The sequence below is a fragment of the Bombina bombina genome, chromosome 11 (genome assembly GCF_027579735.1).
Source record: "Bombina bombina isolate aBomBom1 chromosome 11, aBomBom1.pri, whole genome shotgun sequence".
NCBI lineage: Eukaryota > Metazoa > Chordata > Amphibia > Anura > Bombinatoridae > Bombina > Bombina bombina.
In genome coordinates this window covers 172,883,106-172,901,414 of record NC_069509.1, presented here as the reverse complement: position 1 = coordinate 172,901,414, position 18,309 = coordinate 172,883,106, and the positions used below count along the sequence as shown (strand labels likewise).

Below are 18,309 nucleotides of genomic sequence, written 5' to 3'. Positions count from 1 at the left end.
CCAGATATATGAGGTCAGCACTTTCTGCAATCTAGAGATATACGTTTCTGGGAGTGGTATGGGGAGGGTCTGGAACAGATAAAGTATTTTAGGAAGAATGGTCATTTTAGTTACCCCAATTCTGCCAAGCCATGATATCTGCTTGTGTAGCCAAAGAGAGGTATCTCTGTTGACATTGGCCATTAAGGCTTCATAATTTAGATCGATTAGTTTCTGTCTATCATCTGTAAGGTAGATGTTCAGAATATTTTTTTCTGTATAATGGGACATCTTGGACCAAGTGTAAACAGCACATCAGAAAGGTAATATTTGTTGTTTTAAATAGACTATCATTTGCATATTAGAAAGCAAAAACAAACTTTTGTGAGGTTTTGGCAGAGAAAAATGGTAATTAAAAAAAAAAATATTTTTAAAAAATATTAATCAAAAAGTTTGTATTTTGGAGCAGTTATTGGGGTTAAAACTCAAAACAGGCGAGAGTACTGACCTCTTAAACTAAACGGGTGAAGGGATAGGTTTGCACTTTATGGCTCATGGAACACTGGTAGTGCTAATTATCAAGAGGGGCGGTCATGTAGTTAGATGGTCAGAGCTACAAGGAGAGAGAATATTACAGGGGCGCCTGGAACATTCCTTATAAAGCACATACAAAACATCAAGAGATGTGACGAAGCACAGGACCTTCCTGACCCACTTGCTGTCCCCCTGTTAGAAGTTTAATTGACCATGTAACACATTAGAATTGCATTATCAGCATGTGCACAATACAAAGACAATGTAATGACACTTATTCTGAATTTTAAATGAATAGTAGATTTTTTTCTGACAAATTGCAAAATTGACTTCAATTTTCCAGCCCCCAATGCTCCAGCCATCAGCCAATCACAGACTCATATACACTGTGAACTCTTACACATGCTCAGTAGGAGCTGGTGCCTCAGAAAGTATGCCTATAAAAATACTGTGTACAATTTCATAATATAAGTAAATTGGAAAGTGTCTTAAAATTGTATTCTTTATGTGAATTATGAGAAGTTTAAAGGGACACTCAAGTCAAAATTCAACTTTTATTATTCAGATAGAGCAGCAATTTTTTTTTTAACATAATTTTTATTAATTTTCACAACCGTGCCAAAATAATAATAAAACATAAAACAATCACTAAAATAATTAAACCTCTAAATACAAAAAAACAATATATATGTCAGGAAAAAATAAATAAATTAATTAATAACTTTCATATCATAGATATCGACAAAAGCAAAACAATAATGATCTTGTTCTGTCTACGCTTAATTAGTTCCCATCATCATAATTATTCCTTAAAGGAGAGGGAGACATATTTCCATGGGTCGATTTAATTAATGAATTGAGGAGAGAAAATAAAAAAAAGGGGGGGGGGGAGAAACTGAAGAGGAGGGAGAAGGATAGCGCAGCAATTTTAAACAACTTTCCAATATAAAGAAATGTATAGGAATATCTAATTACAACTACAAAGAACATTTTCCCTATGTGAATACTATTGGAATGTGAAATATTTACAGTAAATACTCAGTAAAACACATTATCTATAACATAATCGCGTTTGTAACATGTCTGTCGCCGTTGTCAGTTGTGCGCGCAGCCTGCAGCGTGAGACAGGTTCAGGAGCTCCAGCTCTCAGCTGTAACATAAAAGCCGAGAACTGGAGATCCTGAAGCTTCAGGCATCTGCCGCATATGGAGCCGGAACGTGATTGATGCTCCGCCTCCATATGAGGCCAGATGCCTGATTGTTACAGACGGTGACATTGTGTGTGTCACCGTCTGTAACGATCTTCTGCTGGTGCCGGCGGGCAGTGTAAATGGGTGGAGGGATAAATGGAGATCGCTGGGGGTGGGAGGGTGGCTCCACTACACTACAGAAAAAAATAAAATTAAAAAAATAATAGAAAAAAAATGGGGTTGATAGGTACTGGCAAAGATGGCGGCAATAGAGGGGGGGAGGGCTAGAGAGCTGTTTGAGGGAGGATCAGGGACGGAGGGATAGGGACAGATGTATAGGGACAGAGGGATAGGAACAGGGACAGAAGGACAGAGACAGAATGATAGGGACAGAGAGACAGAAGGATAGGGAGAGAGGGATAGGGACAGAGGGACAGAGATAGAGGGATATGGACAGAGGGACAGGGACAGAGGGACAGGGACAGAGGGATAGGGACAGAGGGATAGGGACAGAGGGATAGCGACAGAGGGATAGCGACAGAGGGATAGGGGCCGAGGGATAGGGACAGGGACAGAGGGATAGGGATAGAGGCATAGGGATAGAGGCATAGGGATAGGGACAGGGATAGATAGACCTTACTTTAAAAAATAGACTGCCCTTAAATAATAAAATTGAATACAAATATGTTTTCATGTTTAAAGGTATGTGAGTGGAATGGGCTCTGAAGTGTGTATATGCATGAATGTGTGTGTGTTTGTATGTATATATGTATATAAATATATATGTACACACTCACACAATATAGCCCTTTCCATTCAAACACCTTATGATATATTTTTAAGCTTTATAAAATATTTTATATACTATATATATATATATATATATATATATATATATATATATATATATCTCCCCCCTCTCTTTTGCACTCTCTCTCCCCCTCTCTTTTGCGCTCTCTCTTTCCCCCTCTCTTTTGTGCTCTCTCTCTCCCCCTCTCTTTTGCACTCTCTCTCTCTCTCTCTCTCTCTCTCTCCCCCTCTCTTTTGGGCTCTCTCTCTCCCCCTCTCTTTTGCGCTCTCTCTCTCCCCCTCTCTTTTGCGCTCTCTCTCTCCCCTTTCTTTTGCGCTCTCTCCCCTCTCTTTTGCGCTCTCTCCCCCCCCCTCTCTTTTGCGCTCTCTCCCCCTCTCTTTTGCGCTCTCTCTCTCCCCTCTCTTTTGCGCTCTCTCCCCCTCTCTTTTGCGCTCTCTCTCTCCCCCCTCTCTTTTGCGCTCTCTCTCTCCCCCTCTCTTTTGCGCTCTCTCTCTCCCCTCTCTTTTGCGCTCTCTCTCTCCCCTCTCTTTTGCGCTCTCTCTCTCCCCTCTCTTTTGCGCTCTCTCTCTCCCCTCTCTTTTGCGCTCCCTCTCCCCCCTCTCTTTTGCGCTCCCTCTCCCCCTTCTCTTTTGCGCTCTCTCTCCCCCCTCTCTTTTGCGCTCTCTCTCTCCCCTCTCTTTTGCGCTCTCTCCCCCTCTCTTTTGCGCTCTCTCTCTACCCCCTCTCTTTTGCGCTCTCTCTCCCCCCCTCTCTTTTGCGCTCTCTCTCTCACCCTCTCTTTTGTGCTCTCTCTCCCCTCTCTTTTGCTCTCTCCATCCTTCTCTTTTGCTCTCTCCCACCCTCTCTCCCCTCCTCTTTTGCTCTCTCTCCCCCTCTCTATTGCTCTCTCTTCCCCCCTCTCTTCTTTTGCTCTCTCTCTTCCCCCCCTTTTATTTTCTCTCTCCCCCTCTCTTGCTCTCTCTCTCCCCCTCTCTCTTCCCTCTATTTTGCTTTGCCCTCTCTTTTGCTCTCTCTTACCCTCTCTTTAGCTCTTTCCCATCTCTTTTGCTCTCTCCCCTCTCTTTCTATCTCCTTCCCCTCTATCTCTCGTGCGCGCACAACTGCGACTGGACCCGCCCCGTCACACCCGACCACGCCCCCGCTCACCATCGGCCCCATCCGCTCACACCCCCGCCACACCCATTCATGTCCGGCCACGCCCACCGTCACTGTGCCGCAGCAGATCAGTTAGACTCTAAGGCCAAGTGTGTTTGTCCTTGTGCTGTCTCTACTGCTCATGACAGCTTCGGACAAACACACTTGGCTTTTTATATTATAGGATGATAAAGCCCAATTTGCAAGAATGCCGAATCTTCATTTTTATAACTGTTAAATTTCAATAAAAAATTACTTTCAAAATTCTTTTCACTTAGAAAATAAGCACAACATTTCATTTGGTCACAGATGCCCAAACTTTTGTGACATAAAAGCACAACAAAAACTGTTTTGGATATAGATAGTACAAACTGTTTATTATACATTAAATAAATTTGTGATTTTTGTCTCCCCTTACAATTTGGCACATTTGCAGTACCTGAAACCTTAAATGATAAAACAACTGCTAAGGCACCTTCTAATCACTCAACGACCAATTTGTTTTTGGCTAATAAATCTGTTCTTTTACTATACTGTTTGTTATCCTGTTCTCTAGCGCTGGAATCCGGTATATGGATTTTGTGAGAGGCTTATGCCCAGTGACCGCTGGCAGTGGAGTGATGTTACTGGCTTAAAACATCAAGAGTTGGAAAGCTTTACGCTTCCGTCCCAGCACTGGGAATGGGAGTCGGACTGGTACGTGGATGAAAATATAGGAGGAGAACCCACCGAGAAAGGGGTAAGGGTCACAATTTGTGAAGGCACTAGACAATCCAATCTGATTGCATAGTTATCACTTATATCATAGAATAATCCACACAAACCACAATCAATTGTTATTTTTTTTATGATTTAGAAATAGATTATTACAGCAAATGTCCTGAGTCAAAAGTGGGCTGTGTATGGGTGCATTTACATTTTAAACAGAAGGATTTTAGCAATACACCTTTTATTAACGAAAATGCTTTTAGTAAAAGTTTTTGCTGTTGTTAAGTGGCGTACGCACATATGCTGCAAGCGACCCGTGCACCAGCATTAAAAACCATAGGAGAGTCAGCAGTGTCTTGTATGTATGATACTAATAACATCTTCACTGATGAAATACCTACCTCCATCATCTCTCTGAGCAGGCATGGTATTTAAATTCTGATGCTCTAGTCATATGTAGCATATGTGTGTATGCTGCTGAAACAGTATTAACTTTTACTAGAAGCAGTTATGCTAATGGAGTATATTGCAAAAATGCTTATATTTAAAAGCATCAATGCACATTTCCATTTTGATCTTTCTATCCCATTAAAACCATTGGTGTAAAGGTGAGAAAGGCTTCAAAAGTTTGAATTTACATTATTCAATAATACAGGTGAAACTCGAAAAATTAGAATATTGTGCAAAAGTTCATTTATTTCACTAATGCAACTTAAAAGGTGAAACAAATATATGAGATAGACTCATTACATGCAAAGCAAGATAGTTCAAGCCGTGATTTGTCATAATTGTGACGATTATGGCTTACAGCTCATGAAAACCCCAGATCCACAATCTCAGAAAATTAGAATATTACATGCAATTAATAAAACAAGGATTGTACATAGAACAATATCGGACCTCTGAAAAGTATAAGCATGCATACTGTATGTACTCAGTACTTGGTTTGGGTCCTTTTTGCAGCAATTACTGCCTCAATGCGGCGCGGCATGGAAGCTATCAGCCTGTGGCACTGCTGAGGTGTTATGGAAGACCAGGATGCTTCAATAGCGGCCTTCAGCTCTTCTGCATTGTTCGGTTTCATGTCTCTCATCTTTCTCTTGGCAATGCCCCATAGATTCTCTATGGGGTTCAGGTCAGGCGAGTTTGCTGGCCAATCAAGCACAGTAATCCCACGGTCATTGAACAAGGTTTTGGTGCTTTTGGTAGTGTGGGCAGGTGCCAAGTCCTGCTGGAAAATAAAGTCAGCATCCCCATAGAGCTCGTCTGCAGAAGGAAGCATGAAGTGCTCCAAAATCTCCTGGTAGATGGCTGCGTTGACCCTGGACTTAATGAAGCACAGTGGACCAACACCAGCAGATGACATGGTACCCAAATCAACACAGACTGTGGAAACTTCACACTGAACTTCAAGCATCTTGCAGGTGTGCCTCTCCATTCTTCCTCCATACTCTGGGTCCTTGGTTTCGAAATGAGATGCAAAATTTGCTCTCATCAGAAAAGAGGACTTTGGACCACTGAGCAACAGACCAGGTCTGTTTTTCTTTAGCCCAGGTAAGACGCTTCTGACGTTGTTCAGGAGTGGCTTGACAAGAGGAATACGACATTTGAAGCCCATGTCCAGGATCCGTCTGTGTGTGGTGGCTCTTGATGCACTGAGTCCAGCCTCAGTCCACTCCTTGTGAAAATCCCCAACACTTTTGAATGGTCTTTTCGTGACAATGCTCTCCAGGCTGCGGTCATCCCTGCGGCTTGTGCACCTTTTTCTTACACACTTCCTTATAGAGGGTGTCAATTATGGTTTTCTGCACAACTGTCAGGTCTGCAGTCTTTCCCATGATTGTGATTCCTACTGAACCAGACTGAGAGACCATTTAAAGGCTCAGGAACCCTTTGCAGGTGTTATGGCTTAATTAGCTGATTAGAGTGGGACACTTTGAGCCTAGAATATTGCACCTTTTCACAATATTCTAATTTTCTGAGATTGTGGATTTGGGGTTTTCATGAGCTGTAAGCCATAATCATCTCAATTATGACAAATCACGGCTTGAACTATCTTGCTTTGCATGTAATGAGTCTATCTCATATATTAGTTTTACCTTTTAAGTTGCATTAGTGAAATAAATGAACTTTTGCACGATATTCTAATTTTTTGAGTTTCACATGTAATTTACCAATCTTGTTATCAGCTGATTGATTCCTGTGTCAGCCAATAAGTATGTAAACTTCACTTTTTTTTTCTTGGCCAGTCCTGAACCCATTAAAAAAAATGCTGCTGCTGTTTTGTAGCAGTAGCATTAACTGCTACTTTAACTTTATTTAAGTTTAAGCTGTTGCCCTCTACTGACCTCTATGCATTCCACATAGGAAATAGCAGATGAATTTCTATTAACAACCCCATTGTTGGTCAAAATTAAATAATTTCCTTTCTTAACAAACAATTTGTTCAAAACCATTTTTTTCTGTGCACCATAATCTTCCCATGTGCTGCCCTGCTAAGTGCTGCCTTGGTTACATGCTCCCACCAGGACCAATCAGAGTGCTGGCCCTGGCAGTTGTCAGGGGCGGCAGTGCCAAGGGCATAATCTACCTTTCAGGCACACCTGTTCTATGCTATGCATTAAAATGAGCAATAAAGAACATTTATGGTGTTTTTTAAACAATTAACATTTCTTTCATGTAATTAGCAAGAGTCCATGAGCTAGTGACGTATGGGATATACATTCCTACCAGGAGGGGCAAAGTTTCCCAAACCTCAAAATGCCTATAAATACACCCCTCACCACACCCACAAATCAGTTTTACAAACTTTGCCTCCTGTGGAGGTGGTGAAGTAAGTTTGTGCTAGATTCTACGTTGATATGCGCTCCGCAGCAGGTTGGAGCCCGGTTTTCCTCTCAGCGGGCAGTGAATGTCAGAGGGATGTGAAGAGAGTATTGCCTATTTGAATTTAATGATCTCCTTCTATGGGGTCTATTTCATAGGTTCTCTGTTATCGGTCGTAGAGATTCATCTCTTACCTCCCTTTTCAGATCGACAATATACTCTTATATATACCATTACCTCTACTGATTCTCGTTTCAGTACTGGTTTGGCTTTCTACTACATGTAGATGAGTGTCCTGGGGTAAGTAAGTCTTATTTTTGTGACACTCTAAGCTATGGTTGGGCACTTTTATATAAAGTTCTAAATATTTGTGTTTAAACATTTATTTGCCTTGATTCAGGATGTTCAATATTCCTTATTTCAGACAGTCAGTTTCATTATTTGGGATAATGCATTTGAATAATCAATTTTTTTCTTACCTTAAAATTTGACTTTTTTCCCTGTGGGCTGTTAGGCTCGCGGGGGCTGAAAATGCTTCATTTTATTGCGTCATTCTTGGCGCAGACTTTTTTGGCGCAAAAATTTTTTCTATGTTATTTCCGGCGTCATACTTGTCACCGGAAGTTGCTTCATTTTTGACGTTTTTTTTGCGCCAAAAGTGTCGGCATTACCGGATGTGGCGTCATTTTTGGCGCCAAAAGCATTTAGGCGCCAAATAATGTGGGCGTCTTTTTTGGCGCTAAAAAATATGGGCGTCATTTTTGTCTCCACATTATTTAAGTCTCATTGTTTATTGCTTCTGGTTGCTAGAAGCTTGTTCACTGGCATTTTTTCCCATTCCTGAAACTGTCATTTAAGGAATTTGATCAATTTTGCTTTATATGTTGTTTTTTCTATTACATATTGCAAGATGTCCCAGATTGACCCTGAATCAGAAGATACTTCTGGAAAATCGCTGCCTGATGCTGGATCTACCAAAGTTAAGTGTATTTGCTGTAAACTTGTGGTATCTGTTCCTCCAGCTGTTGTTTGTAATGAATGTCATGACAAACTTGTTAATGCAGATAATATTTCCTTTAGTAATGTTACATTACCTGTTGTTGTTCCATCAACATCTAATACTCAGAGTGTTCCTGTTAACATAAGAGATTTTGTTTCTAAATCCATTAAGAAGGCTATGTCTGTTATTCCTCCTTCTAGTAAACATAAAAGGTCTTTTAAAACTTCTCATTTTTCAGATGAATTTTTAAATGAACATCATCATTCTGATTCTGATAATGACTCCTCTGGTTCAGAGGATTCTGTTTCAGAGGTTGATGCTGATAAATCTTCATATTTGTTCAAATGGAATTTATTCGTTCTTTACTTAAAGAAGTCTTAATTGCATTAGAAATAGAGGATTCTGGTCCTCTTGATACTAAATCTAAACGTTTAAATGAGGTTTTTAAACCTCCTGTAGTTATTCCAGAAGTTTTTCCTGTCCCTGATGCTATTTCAGAAGTAATCTCCAGGGAATGGAATAATTTGGGTAATTTATTTACTCCTTCTCAACGTTTTAAGCAATTATATCCTGTGCCATCTGACAGATTAGAGTTTTGGGACAAAATCCCTAAGGTTGATGGGGCTATCTCTACTCTTGCTAAGCGTACTACTATTCCTACGGCAGATAGTACTTCCTTTAAGGATCCTTTAGATAGGAAAATTGAATCCTTTCTAAGAAAAGCTTACTTATGTTTAGGTAATCTTCTTAGACCTGCTATATCTTTAGCGGATGTTGCTGCAGCTTCAACTTTTTGGTTAGAAGCTTTAGCGCAACAAGTAACAGATCATAATTCTCATAGCATTGTTATTCTTCTTCAACATGCTAATAATTTTATTTGTGATGCCATCTTTGATATCATTAGGGTTGATGTCAGGTATATGTCTCTAGCTATTTTAGCTAGAAGAGCTTTATGGCTTAAAACTTGGAATGCTGATATGTCTTCTAAGTCAACTTTGCTTTCCCTTTCTTTCCAGGGTAATAAATTATTTGGTTCACAGTTGGATTCTATTATTTCAACTGTTACTGGAGGAAAAGGAACTTTTTTACCACAGGATAAAAAATCTAAAGGTAAATTTAGGTCTAATAATCGTTTTCGTTCCTTTCGTCACAATAAGGAACAAAAGCCTGATCCTTCCCCTACAGGAGCGGTATCAGTTTGGAAACCATCTCCAGTCTGGAATAAATCCAAGCCTTTTAGAAAGCCAAAGCCAGCTCCCAAGTCCATATGAAGGTGCGGCCCTCATTCCAGCCCAGCTGGTAGGGGGCAGATTACGATTTTTCAAAGAAATTTGGATCAATTCAATTCACAATATTTGGATTCAGAACATTGTTTCAGACGGGTACAGAATAGGCTTCAAGATAAGGCCTCCTGCAAGAAGATTTTTTCTTTCCCGTGTCCCAGTAAATCCAGTGAAGGCTCAAGCATTTCTGAAATGTGTTTCAGATCTAGAGTTGGCTGGAGTAATTATGCCAGTTCCAGTTCTGGAACAGGGGCTGGGGTTTTACTCAAATCTCTTCATTGTACCAAAGAAGGAGAATTCCTTCAGACCAGTTCTGGATTTAAAAATATTGAATCATTATGTAAGGATACCAACATTCAAAATGGTAACTATAAGGACTATTCTGCCTTATGTTCAGCAAGGGCATTATATGTCCACAATAGATTTACAGGATGCATATCTGCATATTCCGATTCATCCAGATCACTATCAGTTTCTGAGATTCTCTTTCCTAGACAAGCATTACCAGTTTGTGGCTCTGCCGTTTGGCCTAGCAACAACTCCAAGGATTTTTACAAAGGTTCTCGGTTCCCTTCTGTCTGTAATCAGAGAACAGGATATTGTGGTATTTCCTTATTTGGACGATATCTTGGTACTTGCTCAGTCTTCTCATTTAGCAGAATCTCATACAAATCGACTTGTATTGTTTCTTCGAGATCATGGTTGGAGGATCAATTTACCGAAAAGTTAATTGATTCCTCAGACAAGGGTAACCTTTTTAGGTTTCCAGATAGATTCAGTGTCCATGACTCTGTCTCTGACAGACAAGAGACGTCTAAAATTGGTTTCAGCTTGTCGAAACCTTAAGTCTCAATCATTCCCTTCGGTAGCCTTATGCATGGAAATTCTAGGTCTTATGACTGCTGCATCGGACGCGATCCCCTTTGCTCGTTTTCACATGCGACCTCTTCAGCTTTGTATGCTGAACCAGTGGTGCAGGGATTATACAAAGATATCCCAATTGATATCTTTAAAACCGATTGTACGACACTCTCTGACGTGGTGGACAGATCGCCATCGTTTAGTTCAGGGGGCTTCTTTTGTTCTTCCAACCTGGACTGTGATTTCAACAGATGCAAGTCTGACAGGTTGGGGAGCTGTTTGGGGGTCTCTGACAGCACAAGGGGTTTGGGAATCTCAGGAGGTGAGATTACCAATCAATATTTTGGAACTCCGTGCAATTTTCAGAGCTCTTCAGTCATGGCCTCTTCTAAAGAGAGAGTCGTTCATTTGTTTTCAGACGGACAATGTCACAACTGTGGCATATATCAATCATCAAGGAGGGACTCACAGTCCTCTGGCTATGAAAGAAGTATCTTGAATACTGGTATGGGCGGAATCCAGCTCCTGTCTAATTTCTGCGGTTCATATCCCAGGTATAGACAATTGGGAAGCGGATTATCTCAGTCGCCAAACGTTACATCCGGGCGAATGGTTTCTTCACCCAGAGGTATTTCTTCAGATTGTTCAGATGTGGGGACTTCCAGAAATAGATCTGATGGCTTCTCATCTAAACAAGAAGCTTCTCAGGTATCTGTCCAGATCCAGGGATCCTCAGGCGGAAGCAGTGGATGCATTGTCACTTCCTTGGAAGTATCATCCTGCCTATATCTTTCCGCCTCTAGTTCTTCTTCCAAGAGTAATTTCCAAGATTCTGAAGGAATGCTCGTTTGTTCTGCTGGTGGCTCCAGCATGGCCTCACAGGTTTTGGTATGCGGATCTTGTCCAGATGGCCACTTGCCAACAGTGGACTCTTCCGTTAAGACCAGACCTTCTGTCGCAAGGTCCTTTTTTCCATCAGGATCTCAAATCCTTAAATTTGAAGGTATGGAGATTGAACGCTTGATTCTTAGTCAAAGAGGTTTCTCTGACTCTGTGATTAATACTATGTTACAGGCTCGTAAATCTGTATCTAGGAAGGTATATTATCGAGTCTGGAAGATTTACATTTCTTGGTGTCTTTCTCATCATTTTTCCTGGCATTCTTTTAGAATTCCGAGAATTTTACAGTTTCTTCAGGATGGTTTGGATAAAGGTTTGTCTGCAAGTTCCTTGAAAGGACAAATTTCTGCTCTTTCTGTTCTTTTTCACAGAAAGATTGCTAATCTTCCTGATATTCATTGTTTTGTACAAGCTTTGGTTCATATAAAACCTGTTATTAAGTCAATTTCTCCTCCTTGGAGTTTGAATTTGGTTCTGGGGGCTCTTCAAGCTCCTCCGTTTGAACCTATGCATTCACTGGACATTAAATTACTTTCTTGGAAAGTTTTGTTTCTTTTGGCCATCTCTTCTGCTAGAAGAGTTTCTGAATTATCTGCTCTTTCTTGTGAATCTCCTTTTCTGATTTTTCATCAGGATAAGGCGGTGTTGCGAACTTCTTTTAAATTTTTACCTAAGGTTGTGAATTCTAACAACATTAGTAGAGAAATTGTGGTTCCTTCATTGTGTCCTATTCCTAAGAATTCTAAGGAGAGATCATTGCATTCTTTGGATGTAGTTAGAGCTTTGAAATATTATGTTGAAGCTACTAAGAATTTCCGAAAGACTTCTAGTCTATTTGTTATCTTTTCCAGTTCTAGGAAAGGTCAGAAGGCCTCTGCCATTTCTTTGGCGTCTTGGTTGAAATCTTTAATTCATCATGCTTATGTCGAGTCGGGTAAAACTCCGCCTCAAAGGATTACAGCTCATTCTACTAGGTCAGTTTCTACTTCCTGGGCGTTTAGGAATGAAGCTTCGGTTGATCAGATTTGCAAAGCAGCAACTTGGTCTTCTTTGCATACTTTTACTAAATTCTACCATTTTGATGTGTTTTCTTCTTCTGAAGCAGTTTTTGGTAGAAAGGTTCTTCAGGCAGCTGTTTCAGTTTGATTCTTCTGTTTATAATTTCAGTTTTTTTCATTATAAGATTTAAACTTTATTTTGGGTGTGGATTATTTTCAGCGGAATTGGCTGTCTTTATTTTATCCCTCCCTCTCTAGTGACTCTTGCGTGGAAGATCCACATCTTGGGTATTCATTATCCCATACGTCACTAGCTCATGGACTCTTGCTAATTACATGAAAGAAAACATAATTTATGTAAGAACTTACCTGATAAATTCATTTCTTTCATATTAGCAAGAGTCCATGAGGCCCACCCTTTTTGTGGTGGTTATGATTTTTTTGTATAAAGCACAATTATTCCAATTCCTTATTTTTTATGCTTTCGCACTTTTGTCTTATCACCCCACTTCTTGGCAATGCGTTAAACTGATTTGTGGGTGTGGTGAGGGGTGTATTTATAGGCATTTTGAGGTTTGGGAAACTTTGCCCCTCCTGGTAGGAATGTATATCCCATACGTCACTAGCTCATGGACTCTTGCTAATATGAAAGAAATGAATTTATCAGGTAAGTTCTTACATAAATTATGTTTTAATGCACAAGTGTTTACAATAAATAAAAATTGCAAACTATACAACCAAGGGGTTGTGATAAAAGGGTACATTCGAATAGCACTCATATCCTCATATAAAGAATTAATTGGTGTGGCTTGACATGTTTGTGAAAGAAATGACACATTAAAAATTAAACTTTAATTGTAGAAATTAAAAATTGGGCACACTTTAAAAACCCTAGGTAACTAGTAGTTATGTATTATAGTATGTCTGTCAATGATCAGACATAGTAAATTGGTATAGCAGATAATCATAGAATCTCCTATTGTGGATTGTCTTAATTCTGTAACCGTTGTAACCAATTGTGGATATAGTGCTTATAATATCAGATTAGTAGAGCTCAATAAATAGTAAACTGTAAGTCACTTAATATTGACGGAACTTAAAAATGGCAGCTGGCCAATGACTAGCTTAATCCATCTTAATGCCCGTATAAATTGCTGCCAAAGAGAAATGGGGAATACCAAGAGCTGTATACTCCCGTTAAAGTATAATGGCTAAACCCCAGTCTTATATCAATGCACACTATAGATATGATTAGAACTATATTGATCGGTTAGAGTAGTTGAATGCTGGTAGATATGTGTAGAGTGCAGTATTATTATAAGGACATCAACATTGGCTTGTATGAGCCTGTTATAACATCAAACGTGCAAATAATTAATTTTTAAAAATTGACAACCATTTCCCTTAAATTTTTATTTTACTTAAGAGTTTTTATCTTTTCATGTGATTCGCAGAATCTCCATTACAACCTCCATAGATTCCACCCTAGGCTGCTATTACTATAAATGATACATTATTAGGTTTCATTGTTTATGTTTAAAATATTTCCAGGGCTGGACATATGCTATAGATTTCCCAGCAACATACACAAAGGATAAGAAGTGGAATTCGTGCGTGCGCCGCAGACGGTGGATCCGATATAGAAGATACAAATCGAGGAACTGCTGGGCAAAGGTGAATTTTATCTTAAAAAATGTTATCTATTTTTTTTTTTTAAAGTAGCAAACCACAAAAAAATAAAGAAAGAAAAAAGTGTAAATTAATCATGAGAACCATGCGCAAAACAGAACATAAGACGGAGGTAAAGTGAATATACTCCCCCTTTACCCCCCCCCCCCTCCGCTTCCATTTCCTTTGTCACTTCCTTCCCCCTCCACCTTCTCCTACCTGAATGTAATGCAGTAGAAAAAAGAAAAAAGGGGTGGGGAATAGCCTGAACTAAAACTAAGGGGTCAATTTATCAAGGGTTTCGCAAGCCTTTCGACCCCATATGACTGCAGGTTCTCACAAGAGAACCTGCAGTCCGTATTTAACAAGCAGCGGTCATCAGACCAGCGTGATTGGCTGTGCACTAGTAGGGGACGGGATTGCACGCAAGTGCAAAATAGCGCTCGTGTGGAATGCTGAATTCCGCCAGGGGAATTCAGCCCACCAGAGGCGAGCTGCGGTGGATAGGGGCGCGTATGTGCGCCCCTGTCCGCCTCAGCTTGATAAATTGCCCCCTAAAACTCACTCCTTCCCCGAGTCTTAACATAACCATTCTCCTAAGGTTGACTTTCATTATAAAGTTGGAGTTTCTCAATGGCTCGGTAATCTGTCTCTGTAAGCGTGTATCAAAGGTTTTTAAGAGTGGTGTCCACTTAATAAAGATTTGTTTCAATTTTGGCCCCTGGTTCCCTCTGGAGGCTCACTGCTTCGGTGAGCAAGGAGTTCACTGATTTTTTTGAATGCTGTAAATGTTAGATGTTTCTTTGAACGCCAGTCTTTCAAGATGATTTAAACAAATGTTAACTTAAAAACAGATGTTTACTTCTGTTAATCCATACCGTATAGGTTATAGGTTAGAGTGGGCCACAGTGAAACGGCAATTTCAGTGACCAAAATGCTAATGCAATAAGATCCCTTACAAAAGTGATCTGGAAATTAATCTGTTATTAAACCAATTATACCAACAGACAGACCGGCATGTACCATGCTATTGTCAGATGCCCTTAACAGTGAGATGTTAGTGACCTGGATTGTTTTTTTGCCCAAGTTTGTTGTAGTTTAACTTTGAGGTTTTTGCATTGCTCATAGAGAGGCTGGAGTGCATCCAAACAGACCTTGCAACGTGCTACATAGTGCTTGGTCAGTGCAGGAGCTTTTAGAGCTTTTAAATATCTGTCCCTTACTAGCCACAACTAGCCACAACAAAGGAGATAAGGTATAAAAACATGAGAAACATTTTAAAGGGGTATGTCCCTGGACTGCAAAATAATTCAAACTTTACTTATAAAAATACAGTATTAAATTCTTTTAAAACACATTTTGTTTTCTGTGTTTTTGCATTGCAGTTCTTAACTGCTTTTATATAGAATGTATACACTGTTGCATATATAACATAGAAAGCAAATATGAGCGGGTCCATCCTGAAGACATCCGGCGCGGAGCTCCTCTTCAATACGGTCGCCGCCGTAAACTGGAAGCCATCTTGGATGACGTCACTTGCATTCAAGTTCCAGTTTACGGCGGCGACCATATTAAAGAGGAGCTCCGCGCCAGATGTCTTCAGGATGGACCTGCTCCGCGCCGGATGGATGAAGATAGAAGATGCCGTTTGGATGAAGACTTCGCCGGCTGGATGAAAATGGAAGAGGACGCCCGGATGAAGACTTCTTGCTGGCTGGAGGGATCCTTCAAGCGGGACTTCAAGAACTGTAAGTGTATCATTGGGGGTTAGTGTTAGGTTTATTTAAGGTTTTTTTGGGGTGGGTTTTATTTTTAGAGTAGGGTCTGGGCAGGTAAAAGAGCTAAATGCCCTTTTAAGGGCAATGCCCATACAAATGCCCTTTTCAGGGCAATGGGGAGCTTAGGTTATTTTAGATAGGGTTTTTATTTGGGGGGTTGGTTGTGGGGGTGTTGGGTTTTACTGTTGGGGGGTGATTGTATTTTTTTTCAGGTAAAAGAGCTGATTTCTTTGGGGCAATGCCCCATAAAGGCCCTTTTAAGGGCCATTGGTAGTTTATTGTAGGCTAGGTTTTTTTTTATTTTGGGGTGGCTTTTTTATTTTGATAGGGCTATTAGATTAGGTGTAATTCTTTTTTATTTTTGATAATGTGGTTTGTTTGTTTTCGTAATTTAGTATTTTTTATTTTTTGTAATTTAGCGTTTATTTTTTTTTATTTAGTATTTTTTAATAAGGTTAAATAATATATTTAAATAATTTGAGTAGGGTTAGGTTTTTTTTAATATGTAATTTAGTGAATTTAATTGGTAGTTTAATTTAAGTGTAGTATAATAGTTAGGGTAGGTTAATTAATAGTTTAAAAATAGTTTATTTTAATTCTACAGGTAAGTTTAAATTTATTTGAAGATAGGGATGTTGTAATTTTTAATTTAAAGTTAGCGGCTTGTTAGGTTTAGGGGTTAATAGCTTAATTTAGTTTATGGCGATCTGGGGGGCTTGTTGTTTAGGGGTTAATAGATTTAGTTAGTGGTAGTGATGTGGGAGGCCAGAGGTTTAGGGGTTAATACGTTTATTTAGAGGCTGTAGGGTCTGGGAGCGGCGGGATATGGGTTAATAACTTTATTTAGGTGGCGGCGATGTCGGAGGCAGCAGATTAGGGGTGTTTAGACTCGGGGCTTATGTTAGGTGTAAACTTTACTTGTTTTCAACCATAGAAATTAATGGGCTATCTGGCAGCATCGAACATAAGCTTTCACTGCTTTCAGACTCCCATTGATTCCTATGGCATCCGCGGCCTCCAGGGTGGCGGATTGAAAACCTGGTATGCTGGGCCGGAATAGCCACGAGCCTACCTGTTAACTATTTGATAACTTTGAAAAAGTGTCAAATAATGCCGAATATGTATTTGGAACATCTGTAATGACGTAAGCATAGATCTGTGTCGGATTGAGACTGGCGGATCGTATGTTACGTCACAGATTTCAACTTTTGCCGGTCTGTAGACTTTGATAACTAAGGTCGGATCAAGCTCGCAACAATTACGCTGCGGAATTCCAGCCTATTTGCGGTTGACGGATTGATAGATATCCCCCATAGTATCACCAGCGTATCAACACATGCACACACACACACACAGACGAACGTGCACACACACATATATACCACACACGTAAATTTATATCACACACACATATAACACACACACACATACACACAATTATATATCACACACGTAAATATATATCGCACACACATATATATCTCACACAAACATAAATATATATATCAATCACACAGATATCACACACACACACACACACACACATATTTATAAACAATATATATTACTCACACATATATATCACTCACAAATACATGCACACATATACATACATATACAAGCATATATATATCACACACATATATCATTTATATATATATATATATATATATATATATATATATATATATATATATATATATATATATATATACAGGGAGTGCAGAATTATTAGGCAAATGAGTATTTTGACCACATCATCCTCTTTATGCATGTTATCTTACTCCAAGCTGTATAGGCTTGAACCTACTACCAGTTAAGCATATTAGGTGATGTGCATCTCTGTAATGAGAAGGGGTGTGGTCTAATGACATCAACACCCTATATCAGGTGTGCATAATTATTAGGCAACTTCCTTTCCTTTGGCAAAATGGGTCAAAAGAAGGACTTGACAGGCTCAGAAAAGTCAAAAATAGTGAGATATCTTGCAGAGGGATGCAGCACTCTTAAAATTGCAAAGCTTCTGAAGCGTTATCATCGAACAATCAAGCGTTTCATTCAAAATAGTCAACAGGGTCGCAAGAAGCGTGTGGAAAAACCAAGGCGCAAAATAACTGCCCATGAACTGAGAAAAGTCAAGCGTGCAGCTGCCAAGATGCCACTTGCCACCAGTTTGGTCATATTTCAGAGCTGCAACATCACTCGAGTGCCCAAAAGCACAAGGTGTTCAATACTCAGAGACATGGCCAAGGTAAGAAAGGCTGAAAGACGACCACCACTGAACAAGACACACAAGCTGAAACGTCAAGACTGGGCCAAGAAATATCTCAAGACTGATTTTTCTAAGGTTTTATGGATTGATGAAATGAGAGTGAGTCTTGATGGGCCAGATGGATGGGCCCGTGGCTGGATTGGTAAAGGTAGAGAGCTCCAGTCCGACTCAGACGCCAGCAAGGTGGAGGTGGAGTACTGGTTTGGGCTGGTATCATCAAAGATGAGCTTGTGGGGCCTTTTCGGGTTGAGGATGGAGTCAAGCTCAACTCCCAGTCCTACTGCCAGTTTCTGGAAGACACCTTCTTCAAGCAGTGGTACAGGAAGAAGTCTGCATCCTTCAAGAAAAACATGATTTTCATGCAGGA

At 39.9% G+C, this 18,309-nt stretch overlaps 1 protein-coding gene across 2 annotated transcripts in view; it reads left to right on the top strand.

Moving 5' to 3' along the window:
* TECPR1 (tectonin beta-propeller repeat containing 1) overlaps positions 1 to 18,309 on the top strand; it is a 219,312-nt gene that overhangs the window by 16,814 nt on the left and 184,189 nt on the right. For both annotated transcript variants that reach the window (XM_053694717.1, XM_053694716.1), the window contains exons 3-4: positions 4,205 to 4,387; positions 13,776 to 13,898. In XM_053694717.1, coding sequence (XP_053550692.1) covers positions 4,205 to 4,387; positions 13,776 to 13,898 — 306 coding nt within the window. The remainder of the gene's footprint in view (positions 1 to 4,204; positions 4,388 to 13,775; positions 13,899 to 18,309) is intronic.